The sequence below is a fragment of the Coturnix japonica genome, chromosome 18 (assembly GCF_001577835.2).
Source record: "Coturnix japonica isolate 7356 chromosome 18, Coturnix japonica 2.1, whole genome shotgun sequence".
NCBI classification, from domain to species: domain Eukaryota; kingdom Metazoa; phylum Chordata; class Aves; order Galliformes; family Phasianidae; genus Coturnix; species Coturnix japonica.
Genome location: NC_029533.1, coordinates 3,003,990 through 3,023,468, shown reverse-complemented (window position 1 = coordinate 3,023,468; position 19,479 = coordinate 3,003,990). Strand labels below are relative to the sequence as shown.

The 19,479-nt window shown below is 45.7% G+C and overlaps 2 protein-coding genes and 1 non-coding gene across 8 annotated transcripts; 2 read left to right on the top strand and 1 right to left on the bottom strand.

Annotated features, from left to right (window-relative positions):
• The first annotated feature begins 113 nt into the window (after positions 1 to 113).
• Positions 114 to 6,618, top strand: HEXD (hexosaminidase D). 5 transcript variants are annotated; one of them, XM_015879916.2, is made up of 12 exons: positions 115 to 2,282; positions 2,364 to 2,473; positions 2,537 to 2,624; positions 2,736 to 2,900; positions 3,173 to 3,356; positions 3,434 to 3,505; positions 3,997 to 4,192; positions 4,362 to 4,444; positions 5,036 to 5,114; positions 5,326 to 5,475; positions 5,780 to 5,869; positions 6,444 to 6,618. In XM_015879916.2, exons 1-12 carry the CDS (start codon positions 1,713 to 1,715, stop codon positions 6,610 to 6,612), a joined length of 1,956 nt encoding a protein of 651 aa, XP_015735402.2. In that variant the 5' UTR covers positions 115 to 1,712; the 3' UTR covers positions 6,613 to 6,618. The 5 variants fall into 5 exon arrangements, 4 of the variants coding, with proteins under 4 accessions (XP_032304101.1, XP_015735402.2, XP_015735403.2 ...); XM_015879917.2 differs by lacking the exon at positions 5,326 to 5,475 and adding an exon at positions 5,190 to 5,291 and having other exon boundaries at positions 117 to 2,282; XM_032448210.1 differs by having other exon boundaries at positions 114 to 2,473.
• Positions 6,619 to 7,382: 764 nt separating this feature from the next.
• Positions 7,383 to 18,070, bottom strand: LOC107322176 (cytochrome b-245 chaperone 1). 2 transcript variants are annotated; one of them, XM_015879922.2, is made up of 7 exons: positions 17,760 to 18,070; positions 16,224 to 16,354; positions 14,913 to 14,954; positions 13,856 to 13,929; positions 13,023 to 13,119; positions 12,371 to 12,515; positions 7,383 to 9,764 (listed from the first exon to the last, which is right to left on the bottom strand). In XM_015879922.2, the coding sequence occupies exons 2-7, from the start codon at positions 16,306 to 16,308 to the stop codon at positions 9,635 to 9,637; spliced, it is 573 nt and encodes a 190-aa protein (XP_015735408.1). In that variant the 5' UTR covers positions 16,309 to 16,354; positions 17,760 to 18,070; the 3' UTR covers positions 7,383 to 9,634. The 2 variants fall into 2 exon arrangements, with proteins under 2 accessions (XP_015735408.1, XP_015735407.1); XM_015879921.2 differs by having other exon boundaries at positions 17,787 to 18,068.
• TRNAQ-CUG lies at positions 10,218 to 10,289 on the top strand. Its single transcript has one exon. It is a non-coding gene; the product is annotated as a tRNA-Gln (tRNA).
• Positions 18,071 to 19,479: the final 1,409 nt, after the last annotated feature.

The window sequence follows — 19,479 nt, the reverse complement described above, 5'->3', positions numbered from 1 at the left end:
AAAACCAATGAAGTTGTCTTGACTGATAGATGCAAAAGAGCAGAATGACCTTCCTTTTGCCACTGAAAAGGACTCTTTGATGCAAGAATGGCAAAGAAAACTCTTAGAGAAAAGGGAAAGCACGTGTTCAAGGAGACATGTGGGGAAAAAGGAAATTCAAAGGAGAAATTCAATACTCCAGAGCAACTCATCTGAACAGAATCTTTTTTGCATGACTCCCCTGAAAGGACACTAGCAAAGATTTCCTATTTCAGAATAGATTTGTGTTCTATAATTCTGGTTGCAAACAACAGAACAGGACTACTTACCTTTCTGGGAAGGCTGCTACTGGAGTCAGGATTTAGCAGAACTAGCTTTAGAGAGGATGAAGGTTACACTGTGTAGCAGTTGGATATATCTGCACTCATGAGAATATAGGCCGGCATTACAGAGTAGCCAGTAGCTTCTGCAAAGCTGTGCCTAGCAAACAAAATCACTCAACTTATCTAATAAACTACTCAGCTCTGGATGCAGGAGTACAGAAATAAGGCTGTTTGACACCAACCACTGCTATCTACTGAAGCAAACCAGATGCTCTGTCAGACTGGATCGAGGGGCAGCAGGGGCAGGTGCATAAAAAGCTCATTTGAACTATGGACAGACACCAAGTGGTGATGGCAATGTGCCTCCTGACCCAGCACCAGCAGCTGTGAACGCCACAACAGAGTAAAGATGGAATAAAAGCTCTTCAGTAATAAAAAGCTGTTTTCAACGAAGCGATTAAAGCTGCGGACAGCCTCCCCAAGCTTTAATGCACGCAGCAGGCGGCTCACGGGCACACTCTGGTGGGCACGGACCGAATGCAAATGCACTGAGCACAAACACATCCAATGCGACCTCCCCATGTGTCTCCAGCACATCCCCGCATTGGATATGCAGTCAAGAGAGGGCACACTTGTTCCTTTCACACTGCAAGAACACAGAACACATCCATTCATTCCTCAGCCCTTGAAGTTCCTGCATGAAGAATGGCTACTGGGGCTGCCAAGAACACAAGCCCCCCTTGTGTTTTGTTATCAACTTTTGGGCCAACAGCACCAGGACCAGGACCAGGCAGTTTCCCCTTCCACCCCCCATCCTTGGGGCAGCACAGCCAGGCTGCAGGCTGATGACTGCACTGGAAGAGCTGTTCTGCCCCAAGCAGCTCACTCCAGCTCACACACACCTCCAGCTTCGTGTCAGTAAGCTTTTGTCAGCCACATAACAAACCAGATAAGGGAACAGGTTTGTCTAAGAGCTAAAGAGGAAATAGATTTAGATAACAGCTTTCAAGCAAAGGGCAACTGAGGCACTGAGGAACACAGTTCAGCAGGTGCAGTGGGGCAGGTTGATGGTTGGACTGGATAATCTTAGATGTCATTTCTAACCTAAATGACCCTGTGATTCAAATATTAGGAAATAAAGGCTTTTTTCCCAGGATGGAACAGTTCACCTCCCACTTAACACAAAGCCAGACTTCCAGGCAGGTTGAAACAAGAGCTGAGCTGCTCTTTCACAGGAGGAGTGCTTTGAAGTGGTTCTTAAGATAAGACTCTGCAAATCGGGAAGAGAAATTGAGTGTAGTTGATCCCCAAGAGCACCAATGGGGCTCTCACTGCACTCTGTGACCACAGAAGAGAACGGCAGGCTGAGGGTCAGACCCACGGGAGGCACGGGATGGAGATGAGCTGTGCATGCAGCGCTGCCAGCTGCTCACACACTCTCCATCCCCAAATACCTTCAAACCTGCGGTACCCATCGTAGTCCCCGGAGCACGGCACCTCCACGAACTTGTCGAGCAGCGTCTCCCCGCGTCGGGCCAACACTTCGGCGACTCCATCCTCAGCGCTGCGGGAGCTCCACGCCAGGAGACCGCCGGACAATGCGACCACAGCGGCGGCGACGAAGCACACAGCCCACAGCCGCCCACTGCGCTCCCCCTGCGGGTCCGCGTTCCTCAGTGCGCTGCGGGGAGCGGAACAACCATCACACAACCGTCACACAGCCATCGCACAGCCATCAGACGGCCATCATTCACCCGCTGCCCCTCATCCCTCCCTCCCGTACCTGCCCTGCTGCCGCCTCCTCCTCCTCACCGCCGCGGCCGCCATGACGGAGCGATGCGCTCGACGTGCCGCGCTCAGGCTGCCGGGTTAGAGCGCAGGGAGGAGCGAGAGCGGCCGGAGCCATCGAGCGCGATGCGGCAGCGCCTGGTGCACCTGGACATGAAGGGCGCTCCGCCCCGCGCCGCGTACCTGGCCGAGGTGAGGGGAGACGGGAGGATGGAGCGCTCAACCCGGCTCGGTTCGGCCCGCGCTCACCGCCCGTCCGCTGCCCCCCGTCAGGTGCTGCCGCTGCTCCGCGCTATGGGCGCCACCGGGCTGCTGCTGGAGTACGAGGACGCGTTTCCCTACGCGGCGCCGCTGGAGGCGCTGAGCGCCCCGCACGCCTACAGGTAACATGGGGCGGGGATGGAGGGCACGGCTCTCGGCACGGAACTCACCGCTTCTCCTCACAGCTGGACCGAGCTGACGGAGCTGCTGGGCCGCGCCGCGGAGCTGGGGCTGGAGGTGGTGCCGCTGGTGCAGAGCTTCGGGCACATGGAGGTGAGCGGACCCACCCCACCAGCTTCATCCCAGTGCCATGGCTCCATCCCGCTGCCATGGCTTCGTCCTGCCATGGCTCCGGCCCAGTGCTATGGCTTCGTCCCTCCGTAGTTCGCACTGAAGCACGAGCAGTTCGCGCATCTCCGCGAGGTGAAGATGTTCCCCAACGCCCTCAACCCGCACAAGGAGGAGGCGCGGGCTCTTGTCCGAGCCATGATCGACCGCGTCATGGAGCTGCACCGGGACCTGAGGTGGTTCCACATCGGCTGCGATGAGGTGAGGTGCGGGACGGGGAGCTGCTGTGAGAGAGGAGTGGTGGGATCTTAATAAATCGTAATTCCTCTATGAAACTTCCCTTCTGTAACATCTTCAGTCCTGCGGGTCGATACTTGCAATGTTTCCAGCACCCAAAGGCACTTTGAAATGTGTCTGCTCAGTGTGTTACAGCTGTGATAGTTTTTGATTACTGTATTACTGCATGACACTGTATCAAATGTGTTCCCCCTATTCCTATACAGGAGGTCAGGGTTATTTGCTTGATGTTTCAGGTCTACTACCTTGGTGAAGGAGAGGAGTCCAAGCAGTGGCTGCAACAAGAAGGGAACACGCCAGAGAAGCTGTGCTTATCCCATATAAAAGCAGTTGCAAGTTATGTGGCTTCATCTTACCCCACTGTGACTCCCATCGTGTGGGATGACATGCTGAGAGGGATCAGCGAGGAAACATTGGCAGGTGTGTCAGCTGTGATGGAGTGAGTCACTTTTAACTGTTCTTTTTCTATGATTTAAAAGAAACTCTGCTCCTTTTAGAATCCGGGGTTCCTCAGCTGGTGCAGCCTATGATATGGGACTATGCAGCAGACCTGGATGTGGAGGGCAAAGGTTTGTACTTTTCTAAGCTGCTTGGAAGAGCTCTGTTACCTGATTGATTATTTACTATCATTTTAAGCTTTTTTTGAAGGTTTCCAATGTGTGCCATATTGGGAACAACAACAACAAAAGTCTGATCAGTGCTGATCCCTGAAGGGAGGAGGGAAAAGAAAGTGTTACACAGGCAGAGTGCAGCCCTTATTATGTGAGAATTCTTGTGAACTACTCCTTCAAGGCAGCAAAGGTCCTCCAATGAAAGAACAGCAGCTAATTTTTGAGACAAGTGGAGATTTACCCTCCTCTTATTAAATTGTATGATGCATTTAGTACGTGTGTATTACCAGCAGAAATGCCCCAGATCCTTCCATGCCAGTAGAACTCATGGCTCCCTCTCTAACAGAAACGTTCAGAGCCCAGAGTTCTCATTAACTGGAGCATTGCAGACATGGCTGAAAATTGGAGAAAAACATGTCCTACAGGTATTCTTTTGTGTCTTATTTCAGTGCTTCTTATAGAAAAGTATCGCAGATGTGGCTTCTCCAAGGTGTGGTTTGCTAGTGCTTTTAAAGGAGCTACAGGAGTGAATCAGTCTCTAACACTTATTGGACACCATTTAAAAAACAACCTTCAGTGGCTGAAAGTGGCAAGCAGCATCCCTGCTGATGTGCTCCAAGGTATCGCACTGACTGGATGGCAAAGGTAAGGAACATCTTTGAACATGAAGCTGACTTCCACCCAAGCCTCCCTGAGATGCACAAGGAACATGAAGCTTTAGAAAGGAACATGACAACGCTGGAATTCTTCCTGTCAGTTACTGCTCCACTTCACCCAGCTGGCATGTCTAATTAGTGAATGTTTTCTTTTTTAGGTATGATCACTTCTCTGTTTTGTGTGAGCTTTTCCCCGTGGCAATTCCATCATTGGCTGTATGTCTGCAAGCACTGGAGAATGGTACAATGGCAACTTTATTCTCTCTGAGCTAAAGCCTAACACAGCAGTGAAATGACCTTGTCCTAAGGTTAGCACAGGCTTCTTACATTTTGAGGTGGTTTCACTATCTGATCATGACCCGAATTACAAACCATAGATTATGCATCTCACCTGCCTGCAGTGTGGCAGCAGGGAAGCCTCTCTGCCTACACACTTAAAAATAGCTATGGTATTCCAATCATGTTATGTTTAATCTGTAAATCAACACAAAACTCATACTGGAAAGAATTAAGAATTGCTTTCTTCATAATTAATTTCAAACTTTGCTGGTTCGTGAGACTAATTACATTTAGATGTTATGTACATGTAGAAATTAACTAATGCATTTTCTTTAAGTGCGTCAAGGAAGTAACATGTTCTGTAAAATCCTCCTGTTGTTTCTGGCTTCTTCAAAGGCAGCTGCCAATCAAGCTGTTATTTCTGTCTGTCTGCAGTTCTTTTCAGAACATTAAAACACAACCTGCTTATGCTTAACTAAGACACTGAAAGTCCCTTTTTGAGCACTTGTGTTAAGAAGGCTCTTTTGTCTTATTTCTGATGTCTTCTGCCCAGGTGGCTATTCTGAAAGGGTTAAAGAAAACGTGGAAAAGCTCCTGGGAATGTCCAATCTGGAATTGGATACTTTTATGAGGTAAAATTGCAGCTGCTGGACTCAGACACTTCACAGCACATGGTAACTGCAGAAACTAATGATCTCTTTGGACAGCACAAGCACAGGGACCTTTCCTGGCAGCAATATTCTTACCCTCGTGACAGAAGTTAGCTTCTACCTCAAGTCATCAGTGGATGAACTTCTGGAGAGGAACAGGTACTAAGGTTTACATTGATTTTTCTGTCCACAGGAGCGTGGGGGCTGCATCACCTAGAAATGGACCACAAATGAAGGGAACTCCAAGTCACTTAAACATTAGGCACTATATTTCAGGCATTGCACCCTGTATACTGACATCTCAGCAGAACTTAATATCTGAATTCAGCTCAATTCCTGAACTGTACGTGCTGTTTTATTTCAGCAGTCAGATTATTTGTTGAATTAGAACTTAAAGTGAATATTTTGACTTGTATGGTTACCAAAAAACAAACTTGAAGTGAAACTTAAATTGCAGCAGGTGATCGGTTGTTATTGTCTGCCACAAAGTCTTCTACAAGCCAGTTCCAAAGATACATAGCCCTAAATTTACTTACTCCTTAGTCATTCTCCATTTGTGAGATAAAGCTAAAGCTCAGTCATGTCCCTCTGTCTACAAATACACTATTGCTGTTTCACAGACTGTTCACACTAACATACATTTTCAGGTATGTCACAGGCTGGTTCAGTCCCTACCACAGAAAAAGGAAGATTATTCATCCCATAATAATGCATCACTTTCAGCCAGACGCAGTAAGGTAACGCCATCTATTTTATAGAGGAAGAAGTCTGTCATTTTTCAGGCTGGCAAATTCCTACAGCTTTGAGCCCTCGCCTCTTTACATACTTTACTCAGAAGGATCAGTTAAAAATCAATCAGTGCAATGTGTTCAGAGTGCACATTTAAATAGAAGAGCAGGCTTATTTTTATCTGCCTTCTGTTGAATAAATTTAGCAAGTACAAGTACAGATTCTTTGGAAGACCCTCCCTTGTATATGGAATGACTCCTGCATCTCAAAGTTGTGTGCCTCAGTGTGGGAAAACAGCAGGGGCCAGGATCCAGGCAGAGCTTGGGATAAAACCAGACCCCTTTCCTCTGTCACTGTGTGTGCTTTCCAAAAAAGACTTGCTAGGATTTACAGTACTTAAACACATCAATGCTTTGCCGTTTGTGCTAAGGCCTTTCTTACAGATGCTGCTTCTGCAAATCATCTGAAGGACTGTATCCTCTTTGTAGCCCCTTGAAAAGCCCTAGTAAGCTTGTCCCCTCTTGAGACAAAACTCGCCTGCAAATGTGATCATTTTCTCCTTTCTTCCTTGATTTTGGTCAGTCTCCTGTCCAAGTGGAACACTGTGGTGCAAGACCTGCAGGCAGCCATGGAGCAAGTCTTCCACAAGTGTACTATAGAGGAGTGGATGGAGGAGAATGTCCACCCCAGCTTAGAAAAGCTGCAGCAAGTGGTGGATGATTTAGATAAAGCAATAAAAGCACAAAATTAGACATGTTTTAATTTGTCTGTCTTACTCAGTGGGAAACATGGCTAGTGGACATGCACAAGTAGTCACATAACTAGAGTTTGTCATCTTATGAGTTACCAACAACTGTGATTAAACAAGTGACCTGAGGGCTGACAGGAATTTATCAAGGTAATAGGCTTTGAGTCTATAATAACTGTCCTCTAACACTGCTGAGCCCTGAGTCACCTGCCCTGTAACATTTGCTCTCCTTGCACAATGAAGATCAGGAGTCAGAATTCAGCTGTTATTTACAAGGCAGAAAACATTTCCCCCCCAAACACAGTAAATCTGACAGCAGCTTTGTCTAAATTTTAAGCATGATCAAAGTCTACTGAATACAAGGGAAAAATGCTAAGTTACTTTGTTTTTATCTTGAACCTCCAGAAATGTATAGGAAGATATTTTAGGACTTAACTGGAACGTGAAGATAATCAACACAAGGAAAACAATTCAAAAGTCATGTAGTTAAGAATACTGTATCGTGAATCTTCAAAATATCCTTTACCTCTTTGCTTCATTTACTGCTTCCTTGCAAGTCTTCCCTTGGAAGCACAGGTACCGATATGTTCTTGAACTGTTAGAAACACAAGCATAGCTCTGAAAAGAAAGCATGATCAGGATCAGTGATTGCCCTGCCCACCCGCCTCATATCTCCAGGCGCTTGGTGCCAGATGGTACTTCAGGCAGCCATCAACACTAATATAACTAAAATCAACAATAAGAAAATATTAGCAACACCGAACACGTTAACGTTGATTTTATCAATGGAGATTTTAATTAGAAAAGAGACACACAAGGCCTTGCTGAAATCCTGCTTCCATTCTGAAGCAGCAAAGCTATTTCTAATATTTTCCAGACATGTTTTTGCCTCCCAGCAATCTACTAGTGTCAGAACTAGCACTTTTCATGCAATACATAAGCCAGCGTGGCTTACCTGTGCAAATGCAAGCCATTTTGCCATTTGTGCAGCACTCCTCTCTCCTGCCTGCCTGCTCTTAGCAGGATACTGAGAGGGAGGCATGCACCTATGCATCTAAAAGGAACTGATCATTGGACGTCAACTAAAAACACAACTTATCCCACAAAACATTGCTCACAGAACTCAAGCCATCTAATACCTTTCTGTAGGTCCTTCACCCTCCTAGGTCTCCTTACATTTTGGTTTAGTCCATATAATGGTATTGCATGACATGTATGTACATCATGCTAATGTCAAGAACATACAGAAGGTTGATGAAAAGCTCAGCTGAAGCAGGACACGGTTTAAAATCAATGTAAATACTTATATAAAAAACTGATTTTTAACTGAAAAACCACAGCATTATTTGTATCTTCCCCACGACGAGGCAGAGACTGAAAGCAACGTAATCAGAAAACTTGGAGTACTTCAAGAGCACATCTGCAGATAGAGGTCTGTTTTGATACCTGACACGATTACAAGTTCTTATTTAATACTAACACACCTGGTTCGGTGCCACAGTCAGGCTGCATCAAGAGCAGCTCCCCATTACACTTGGATGAGCCTTTCAAACCAGCAGTAAGAGCGTGTTGGTCTCACAAATGGCTGGAAGTGAGATCAACCTGTTCTTTGGTCAGATAAACGTACACAGTTTCTGTTACCAATGGAACACACGACTGAAATCGTTTCGTAACTTTCACTTCTTTAGAGGTAGAGTGTTTTTTAATAGGAATGTGGGTTAAGTCCTGAAGAAACAGAGGCCAACAGACATTTAACTGCTGGCATGGAGGCAGATTGCTCCATCACCTTGCAGGCTATTCAGACCTCCCAGAGGAAACTATCAGTATTTTCTAATTCAGGTCTTAACTCCATACAACTCCTAACACAAGTTGGTAAACTCGAGTATAAGCAGTTCTAGCACAGGAAAGGAACTTCTAGCTCTTACAATTTCTGTACTTGTAGTACCAGCAAGTTGATAGAGGCACAATGACATTTCAGCTCAAGACAGAACATGTTGACTAAAAGAGGTAGCTTTTACTTCATAGAGTACCTTGGAAAATTCATCATTTTAACCATTTATGAAAACAGTGGTCAGAACAGAGGCAGTACACACAGAGTAGCACACGGGCCCAAGCCAAACACTGAGCCCAGCTATCTTAAAAGCAATGCCTAAGTTACTATTTACTTCCTCATTACTACAGCAAAATACTAAACAAACATAGGCTGCCATGGTGTCTGACATCAGTCTTTTCCCTACCTGAAGGAATGTCTATTTTCTTCCTTCCTAAATACACAGTTAAAATAGTAAACATTTAAGTCTAGAATAAGGCTATTCTTTGGGTAGTCTATTCCCAGAAGTTAAACAGAACATAAAGGCATTGAATGACCAACATGATCATTTGTTGGTTCTTAGTTATGGCTCCTTATTAATTCTAAGTCAGATAAGTTGAGCAACCTGATGTTTAAAAATCCAGACTATCACTCATGATTTCCATTGCTAATGGCAAGTCAGTAGTAGAGAATATAAAAGTGCCACTACCTTGCATCACCTTAGTGCATATATTAAGCTGCTTAAGACCAATTTAGCATTATATTCACTCATTTACAGGATTTCAAAAAACCTCAAAGCACTGTGTTCTGAGTTAAATTCAGCTATTCTGCATTTCATATACTGTACCTGCAGATCTTTGCATTAAGTGGAAGCTTACATCTATAGCTCCAATTCATTAATGGGAAAGTACATTTTTAAACCTGTACAATAATAAATAACTACTCCTAGGCAATTGTGACGAGCTGACAAAGTTCAAAAGACAGCAGTGTCCACATCCAGGAACTAAGATAGAATTTGCTTTCAATTCTACAATTGGGAGCACAGCTCTTGAAGCAGTTTAGCACTAATGAAGGTGCCCTAAGACAGACTGCTCCCACTGTAAGTGCACGTGTGGAGAAATGCCCAAGTCAAGACTGAAGAATTTTATAATGAAGAACAACCGATCTGTCATTTCCAGATCTTTGAATGTCTCCGCTTTCTTCAGCTCATGACTATTAATATTCATCTTGGGGTTCATCAGCATCACTAGGCTCTGTTTCGCTGCTCTCATAGACATCTCCTTGGCTCTCTGCTCTGTCCAATTCCAGAAAACTGGTGACAAGCTTGGCAACTGCTTCCACATCACTGTGGGAAAGAGAAAACAGTGTAGGAGTTAATAGAACTGTGCTGATGAAACTATAACACGTACATTAATTTCTTCTCCAAAAGAGAGGTCAGGTGCTGGAATGGGCTGCCCAGGGAGACGGCTGAGTCTCCATTCCTGGAGGTGTTCAAGAATTACTGAAGTTCTGCACTAAGGGACGTGGTTTAGTGAAAAATAGTGGTGATGGGTGGATGGACTAGGTGAACTTGGTGGTATTTCCCAACCTTGGTCATTCTATGACTCTTGAGAACAATCCTTTAAAGGGCCAGCTGATATGACAGAGCACGACTGACAGCATCCTACATACAGATGCACATCAAGCCAAGCAATTCTTTGTCAGAACACATTAATCCTCTTTTCACAGTTCCTGCTGCAAGTGGTTTGAAAAAGTTACACCAAATAATAATCATATCAGCAGTTCCATATCATCAAGCGGTTCCATGGTGTAATGGTTAGCACTCTGGACTCTGAATCCAGCGATCCGAGTTCAAATCTCGGTGGAACCTAAGAGTTTTGTCAGGGACATTGCTGGGAGACTTCCCAGTCTGATCTGCCCTTCTGTCTACTATCCCCTGCTGATAGTTCAGGCTGGCAGTGAAGAAGTTAGTAAAAAAAGCCTGAAGGCTATCAAAGATGATTTCAGGGGACTGGGGCGGGTAATCGAAGGAACAGGTGTGCAGGTGGTTATTGCATCTGTACCTTCAGTGGCAGGGAGGGATACTGAGTTGGACCTAAAAACCCACCTCTTAAACAAATGGTTAAAGAGTTGGTGCAGACATAGGAGTCTTGGTTTTTTTGATCATGGGGCAATTTATTTGGCTCCTGGCATGACAGCTGCAGACGGAAGCGGCCTGTCTCAAAGGGGTAAGAGGGTTCTAGCCGAGGAACTGTCAGGACTTATTGACAGGTGTTTAAACTAGGTAGGATGGGGGAAGGGGACAAAACGAGGGCCGCTGGGTCTGAGGCGGCAGTTCAAGACTCAAAGCAGAGCTCGCTGGGTGCAGACAATGGAGTTAAAAGGCACGGAGAGGGGTGGGGAGATGCTGCCTCTCTCAAGTGCCTGTATACCAATGCACAAAGCATGGGGAATAAACAGGAAGAATTGGAGTTCTGCGTGCGGTCACGTGGCCATGATCTCATTGCGATCACGGAGACGTGGTGGGACAGCTCGCATGACTGGAATGACAACATGGAGGGCTACGTGCTTTTTAGGAAAGATCAGCTGGCAAGGCGGGGTGGTGGAGCTGCTCTTTATGTGAGAGAGCAGCTAGAATGTATTGAACTCCACCTGGGGGAGAGTGATGTAGAAGTCCAGACCTTGTGGGTGAGAATCAAGGGCCAGGCTGGCAAAGGTGACACTGTTATGGGCGTGTACTACAGGCCCCCTGATCAGGAGGAGGAGGTTGATAAGGCCTTCCATAAGCAACTGGAAGTAGCAGCACACTCCCAGGCACTGCTACTTATGGGGGATTTCAATTATTCAGATATTTGCTGGATGACCAACATGGTACGGTCTTGTTCAACATCTTCATCAACAGCCTTGATGAGGGGATAGTGACCACCCTCAGCAAGTTTGCTGAAGACACGAAGTTGGGAGGATTGGCTGACACGCCTGAAGGCTGTGCTGCCATTCAGTGAGACCTGGACAGGCTGGAGAGCTGAGGCAATAAAGAACCAGGATGAGGTTTAACAAAAGCAAGTGTTAGAGTCTTGCACCTGAGAGAAATAATTGCATGTGCACCAGCTACAGGCTGGTGGGAAGAGCTGTGAGAGAGGAGCTCTGCTAGAGGTAAGATCTGGGCGTCGCAGTGACGACAGAGTTGCATGAGCCACGTGTGACGTAGTACCAAAAAAGCCAATGGAATACTGGGGTCATTAAAAAAGAGCGTGTCCAGCAGTCAGGAGTTGACCCTCCCCCTCCTCATTCTGCACTGGTTGAGGCTCATCTGGAATATCTGTGTCCAGTTTTGGGCCCTCAGTACAAAAAAGACAGGAGATCTCTTGGAAATGAGTCCAGTGGAGGGCACTAAATGGTGAAGGCCTGGAGAGTCTCCCTATCGAGGAGAGAGCTTAGGGAACTGGCGTCTTGTTAGCCCTTGGGAAAGAAGGCTGTAGATGTATAGATTGATGTTATAAATACCTGAAGGCTGTGGGAGCCATAGTGGTTGAGTCATGGGTCTTTTTCCAGTACGTTGCGTGGGGGATAGCCGTAGGGGTAAGGGGCCATTGAAAGTTACAGCATAGGAAGTTCCGACGAATGTGCAGAAGAAACTTCTTTACAGTGAGGGTGACGGAGCACTGGAACAGGCTGCCCCAGGGAGGTGGTGGAATCTCCTTCTCTTGAGATATTCAAGACCCACCTGGACGCCGGCGTGTGCAATGTGGTGTAGGGAGCCAGCTTTGGCAGGGGGGTTGGACTCGATCTCTAGAGGTCCTTTCCAACCCCTACAATTCTGTGATTCTGTGATATCAGCACCTAAGAATGGTGCTAAAATGATTTGTTCAATAGCTGGAAATTAGTGATCCACATGACTGGTTTTCCATTTTACAAGTTGTAATTAAAAAGGAAAATAGGTCCACACTTCACCTTCTGCAGCCCAGCACAGCACTCTGAGTCAGTGGGTGTGAAAATCCAGTGCTAAATCGTAGCACAACCAGGTAACCCTTCCCAAAATATCGCACGGTCTCCTCTTCCACATTCACATCTCTGATCTCATGCAGTAGGGCAACAACTGTAAGCAGATGTGGAAAACAAAGCCATCTACTATTAGCATTTCAGTAAACTCCTAGGGAGCAGTCCTAGTCACTGTATGGTGGGATTCGGTGCTTTTGAGGTGCTCTGACCTCACACAACTACCTAGTCTTATAATACTGAAGAACTGCTAAAGCAATGGACCAAAACAAACAAATAATACAGTACATACAAGCTGGTAAAGCCCTAAGGAACAACGTACATCGCCTCCTAAGAAATGGAGACCATTAGTTTCTTACATGGTCACACTTTAAAGATTTTCAGCTCTTTCTGTACAGAGTAGGTAAACAGCTGAAAAAAAGCAACCAGACCCTAAAGGGCAAATTATGACTTTAGCTATTTGTGAACAAAACAGACCTGGAAACAAGTGTGCCTAACTTGAATACGGAATTCCTGAGGGAAAACAAAACAGAAAAACAAACAGTAAACTCTTGGTGTTTTTTCTGCCTGCCAATCACAGCTGCTATCACAGGTACTGCTCTCTCACCTTGTTCACTGCCTCCTTTTGAGAAGGTCAGTATCTTTTTGTAAAGGTTGAATGTTTTTAGGCAGACTGTCCCCTTCTTCTTGTCAAATACAGCTTCCTGTAAAATTGAAAAATTAAAAAAACGTATTAAAAACAATCAATATTCTCTATGTATACAGCTATTTTAATTCTGAGACCAAGCTATTTTAATTGGTGACTTTTGGCTATTACTGGACCATGAAAACGGTAATCTTGCACATGGTTTCACAGACTTTACCATATCTCTTATGTTACTTCTAGAAGGAAGATAAACTGGTTTCCCTGCCTCTCCTGCCACATACTTCACGTAATAAGAGCAAAGCTTGGAATCAAATCTGAACCCTTCCGTGCTGCTCCTGTAACTCTCTTACAGACTTTAAAAAGTCTCATAAAGTCATCATAACGATCAGAAACAAGCCTTGCAAGCAATTTCTTCCTAATTGAAAACAGCCTGAGTAGCCTGGAAGGCAGAACCACCCTATTCAATGGTCACTTATCATTAGGAGTAAGTGGACAAATCAGGAGAACAGCTAAACAAGAATTTTTTTTTCATTCATTTACATGAGGAGAAAAAACCACAAAGAGCAGATCTGCCTGCATGTCTGCCACAAAGGGCAGGTCTCCCCTTTAAAAAATGTGTTCTGTTTACCTTCGTGTCCTAGCATAAGAATTTTGAAGAGTTTCCTAAAAACCAGCACCATAAATTGCCTGTTTCAACTGCATAATAGTAAAGTATATCAGACAGCTGAAATCAACACCTGACAACCATTTTGGGGCTAGCACGATAACCTCATTTCCTGTGCTGAACATCTTACCTCCCACTGCTCCAGATTCTGTGCTGCCACAAAGAAGCATCCAGCTACGTAGAAGAGCTTCCATGCCAAGCTGTCTGAACAACACAAAAGGTAAACAAAGTTAGAACTTCTTTCCTTCTTTCATATTCAAACCAGTTTTGCATGCTTCTTATGAAGGCAAGAAGGAAATAAGTGGTTTCTCTGATGCAGCAGCATTTTTACCATTAACTCCAATGTACATTATTTCAGGGTTAAGGGACAATGCAAATAATTCACTGGAGCTTCACAAAAGGAAGCAGTCAGCCCTTTTAACAAGGCAATGTTTCTATTTTCTGTCCTGGAAAGGTTTACACCTAGCAGCCTATCTAAACAATTTGCTTACTTGAGCTCTTACTGAAAGAAAAATAGAACTGTGCTCAGTACTGTTGCAAGAAAAACCCCCTAGGTGTCTGATACAGGCGGTGTTTTAAGCAGCTTTCACTGAACTTTGCTCTTCAAATAAATACGGACTGTAATGGCAATAAGTTCTTATATGCTAGTAAACTTAGCTCAACAGGATGCTGCAGGAGAATCACAGAACAGCTTGAAAAATAAATTCCATGGGTGGAAAAATACCTATCACGTGGTGCATTCTGCTCTACTGGGGGCAAGCAGCACCAGCTGCCTGCTCTCAAAAGGTGCTTTTCTATGAGTAATCTCTGCCAGTGATGATCTAACTGTTTCCAGAGAAACGGAGCACTCGTATCAAAGTCAAAGTAATAATTTCATTATGGGGACAGATGATCCTGGTACATCCTTCCAGGAGAGCTGTGGGGAGCAGCTAATCACATTCAGCATACTGAAAGCACAAAATGCTACAGGACTAAGTGTTATTACTTAAGATACTCTTGCAAATGAGCAGGGAGACTAAGAAATGCAGCATTCAAGCATGAGTCACGCAGAGGGGAAAATTATTATTGGATTCTAATATGCATATCACAAAGCATGACAGGTACATACACTGCCTTTGTGAGGCTGCACAGAGCCACATAAAGGAGTCAACAGGAAAAACAATTCTTGAAAAATGATAGGCCATTACCTGCACTGTAATAAGCAGCAGCCAAACCTATGGAGGCTATTCCTAGAATAAGAGGAGAGAATTAGAATGAGGAACTCAAACCTCCAAAAACTCCCTGAAAATACTGAGCACTCATAAATTAAAGCCACAAGGTCTTGTGATTGCAACACTCTACAGAAGACAATTATATTTCTTTGAACTCAGTATTAAAAAAAACAATAATAATCTCCTACACTGAATATAAAGAAATTAAATAGCAAAGGGAACCAAAGTCAGAAATAAAAGGTAGTGACAGAACTTTAGAGAAACTCAGTCTAACCATTACATTATACTTCCCCTCAAGCACAGTACAACTTCGAGCACTTATGCTTATCACGTTTACATGATCAAGATTATTTTCCCCCTCTAACTGCTGTGGAGCCACAGTACAATTTGTGCAACAAATTGTGTCAGAAGCCACCAACTGCCTTCCTCCATTCAGGAGGAAGCTGTGGCAGCGTGACTCTGCAACTGAGCGTTGCTACAGTGCAGATTTTGCCATTTCTGAGAACCCAGACTTCTTTTCAATACAAATGTGGACCTGTATGCTGCCTGGCATAAAGCATAAGTTGTTTCCCAGCCCTTTTGGGACTTCCTGAGAATTCAGTCTATGAGTCTGAGGTTCTGCAGATGACAGACTGAAAAATTATCAGTCCCACTGTGAAACTACTGCAGTGAAGAGCAAGTATCAGGTCATTTAGGGGCTCTACAAAAGGAGGAGCTCAAGTCACGATTCTTCTTCCTCAAAGAAAATGCCAGAAAGAATCACAGAATTCTCAGGTTGGAAAAGATCTTAAAGATCATTGAGTCCAACCACAACCCAACCACACTACCCTAACTCTAACAGCCCTCTGCTAAATCATGGCCCTGAGCACCGCAACCAACCCCACTCTCAGTGCAATCACCTTTCAGGTACTGGAAGAGAGCAGTAAGGTCTCCCTCAGCCTTCTCTTCCTCGGACTAAGCAGCCCCAGTTCCCTCAGTCTCTCCTCATAGGCTATATTCTCCATTCCTGATACAAGCCAGGATGCCACTGGCCTTCTCAGCCACCTGGGCACACTGCTTGGCTCATATTCAGCCAGCTGTCCATCAACATAACAAGGTCCCCTTCTGTCAGGCAGCTTTCTTCCCACTCCTCCCCAAGCCCATCCTCACTCCTCCCTCTTAGCACAAGCTCTGAAATAAAAATGAAGAACACTACCAACAAAAAATTTAATGAGCATGGGGGACTGAAGTCAGAAATAAAAGGCAGTGGTGAGAACAGAGTGACTCAGCCTTTCATACAATACTTACCAACAAAAACAGACCAAGACCTGATGCCAGGTGACCTCATCAGATGAAGAAGGGAACTCGTGCGGGTTTCAATCAACATGTACATCTTCAGGAGCAGCTCCCCACAGCCCAGTCTGACTCATGTAACCTTGCTGGAACAAAACAAAAATAGAAAGTAGAATTGTTGCTGACTCCAACACTCTCCCTTCCTACCATGTTCTAACTTCTTACCAAGCTTTTATCTGGACTATATTGGCACCCAGAGCAGGAACATGACCTTTTTCTCACAAGAAGAATAGCACGCACATTTGTAAAAGGGCAGACAAACAAAAACAGTCATGAGGAGGAGACTTGCACAACAGGAACCTGATCTATTTTCCAAGAAACTCTGCATTTTGGGAATAAAGCCTCTATTTGTTTCTACCACAACCCACTTGCAAAAGTCAAAAACAAGAACCTGAAACAACATTAGAGATGCATTAATTAGCAATTCTTCAGACTAGTAAAACAGCAAGTGTAATGCAAAGACATTTGATGGCATTTTTGTGCTGCGTGCAGCAGCAGCCACAGACTGTGCTGGCAGCTGAAGCAGGACATCACAGCCTTGTGCACCACAGAAACTGGGTCCTTCATTCTCCAGGCCAGAACAGCAGGGTTACAGCCTCAGCAATCTGACAGCAATGTGTCAGATAAAGCCGTATACGGCAATCCAAGCTTCCCAGCCTATTTCAGAATAGCAACATGAATTTCCAGCAATGCTCCACTCCCCCCAGCAACACCAATGCCTTCCACCTAGACAGTAACAACAGACAGCAAGAAAACAAATGCCCATCTAAAGACAGTTAAAAGCTGGATAATTTCATGTAGTATTTAGAGCATCCATTTACACTCCACAGCATGAGACAGTTTTAACTCTGACATGACTGAGAGCTCTAGTGCAAATACATCCTACCTAACACTATCTTCACAAACTAAGAACAGATGTGTACCAGGTGCAAGTGCCATAGGAACCAGCTGGGCTCCTCAGAACTGCCCTAGAGAAAGGATTGCTGCTTCTCTAGCAGTAAGTAGAGATGCTTGCTGTTGTTGTTAAGGAGACTACAGTCCAGGAAAAGCTGAGAAGGGCCCAAACAAACACACAAAGTGCTGCACAACCCAGGCTGCGTTTCACAAAGACATACATTTAGGTGAAAGCAAAACTCAGTCCCGTTGAGAGAAATCCATCCACCCCGCGCTCCTTCAGCCAAGTCCCGCTATTCAAACCGATGAGGGACATCGAATACAACAGCACAACCACACAGATGGGTGAGTGGGGGTACAGAAAGCACAGAACCCCCAGCAGGGAAACCCACCCCTCGCTCCTCACAGAGCCCCGGCTGCTGAGGTGCCATGGGATGCAGGGAGCGCCTCAGCTGCCGCCCGGGGCAGCCAACCCAAAGAGAGCTGCGCCTCAGCCCGCAGCCCGACCTGCCCGCTCCGAGAGATGCCCGCTGCCGCCGCTCCCCGCTGATTGCCTCACTCGCCCTAATAACGGAGCGCACCGAACGCCGTGCTTACCGAGGACAACCACAGCACTGAACTCACCTGCCCGCCCCGGGATCGCTCCCTTTGTAAGGGAAAGGAAGAGCCTCACCCAAGATGGCGGCGCGCCACCCGCGTTCAAGATGGTGGCGGATCCTGGGCGTTGTGTTGCCTAAAAGTCATTATTTCCTGAGGCTGTGTGGCTTAATGCGTTCAGAAAGGAGCAGGGAAGCTTGTGTTGGTAGAGATGGGAGCTGTGTGCTGTTGGGCTAGATATATGGGGTGGGAGAGCTCCACTGGATGCAGCTGGTGCTGGTTTGCTGGACCAGCCTGAGGCTGAAGGGATGGGAGGGTGAGCTGATAGAATCCTGGAGTCATAGAATGGTGGGGTTGGAAGGGACCTCACAGCCCACAGCCCCATCCTGATGTGCCTATGACTTGCGGAATCAAACTCTATAACACATAGATGGGTTATAAAGCAGGTATGTTTATTCCAGTGCTGGGTGCAAGGGGGATAGCTCCACCAAACTTGCACATGGACTTGTAAAATCGTGACACAGATATAGGTACATCTCATACATAGTCAATGATTTCTCGGAATTCTGATACATATTCAATAGTTGTTTAGCATGCAGACCCCCTCTTGTTCTTATCAGGGGGATGCAACTCCTCTTCTGGTATTTACAACATCTATTCTCCTCCTTGCCTGATGACTTCCGTGAGGTCTCACTCCTTATCTGCATCCTTCCTGCTCTCCCAGGCCCCTTGTTTCCTTTACTTGTTTTCCTAACTAACTAAATCATTCTTCTATAAACTACCTTTAACTATCCCCCTTTTAGCCCCCCTTTATTCTGAATTCCAGCAGAGCATCTGTTTCCTGCTTCACTGTTCACCTACAGCCCAGCTGTGTCCTCAGGTACCTCCAGCGATGGGCACCACAGCTCTGCACAGCGCTGCAGCCTCACTGCCATCGTTAGGAAGAAGTTCTTCCTAACACCTCATCTAAATGCCTTGAGCTACCAGGTAGGCACCGGTAGCTAAACTTAACTTCTTACATTCCCTGTACATAAATCAACTCATCCTTCCATCCATTAGATCTGTTAGAAGTGATTTTAATATGAGAAACACCACACAGATGCTCCAGCATTTATTCCGTGCCTTGCAGCACTGATGCACAACCCTTAAAGCTTGCTGAACTTGGTTACAACGTGCTGTTTTCACAGCGAAACACTTTGTTCCTCCCCATCATCCTCACTATTGATGCAGGTGTAAATACCAGATACAGCAACAGCTTTCAACCACAAGAGGCCAATAAAAGCAAGTGATGCTCTTCAGCACTGTCTTTTACAGCCAGTTTTGTTAGGACAGCAGCTGTGCAGTCCCATGCAGGGTCACAGCGCACAGTGATTTCTCCTAGAGAAGGTTGCGGGGTGACCTCATTGCAGCCTTTCAATACCTGAAGGGAACTTACTCCCAGGAGGGGAGTAAACTCTTGGAAAGGGCTGATAATAGCAGGACACGGGGAAATGGTTTTAAGTTAAAAGAGGGAAGATTTAGGTTGGATGTTAGGGGGAAGTTCTTNTAGGGGGAAGTTCTTCACTAGGAGAGTGGTTAGGCCCTGGAACAGGCTGCCCAGAGAGGTTGTGGATGCCCCGTCCTTGGAGGTGTTCAAGGCCAGGTTGGACGGGGCCCTGGGCAACCTGATCTAGTAAAGGTGTATGTTTGGTGGCCCTGCCAGGCAGGGGGTTGGAACTAC

Excerpts from the sequence above, each read along its gene's own strand:
- HEXD (XM_032448210.1), top strand. The coding sequence starts at position 1,713 with ATGCAGCGCTGCCAGCTGCTCACACACTCTCCATCCCCAAATACCTTC. Across the intron at positions 2,625-2,735 it reads AGAGCTTCGGGCACATGGAG|TTCGCACTGAAGCACGAGCA; the intron begins GTGAGCGGACCC and ends GTCCCTCCGTAG. Across the intron at positions 4,193-4,361 it reads GCACTGACTGGATGGCAAAG|GTATGATCACTTCTCTGTTT; the intron begins GTAAGGAACATC and ends TTTCTTTTTTAG.
- LOC107322176 (XM_015879922.2), bottom strand. The coding sequence starts at position 16,308 with ATGTACATGTTGATTGAAACCCGCACGAGTTCCCTTCTTCATCTGATG. Across the intron at positions 14,955-16,223 it reads GTCTTGGTCTGTTTTTGTTG|GAATAGCCTCCATAGGTTTG; the intron begins GTAAGTATTGTA and ends CTCTTATTCTAG. Across the intron at positions 13,120-13,855 it reads AGAATCTGGAGCAGTGGGAG|GAAGCTGTATTTGACAAGAA; the intron begins GTAAGATGTTCA and ends TCAATTTTACAG.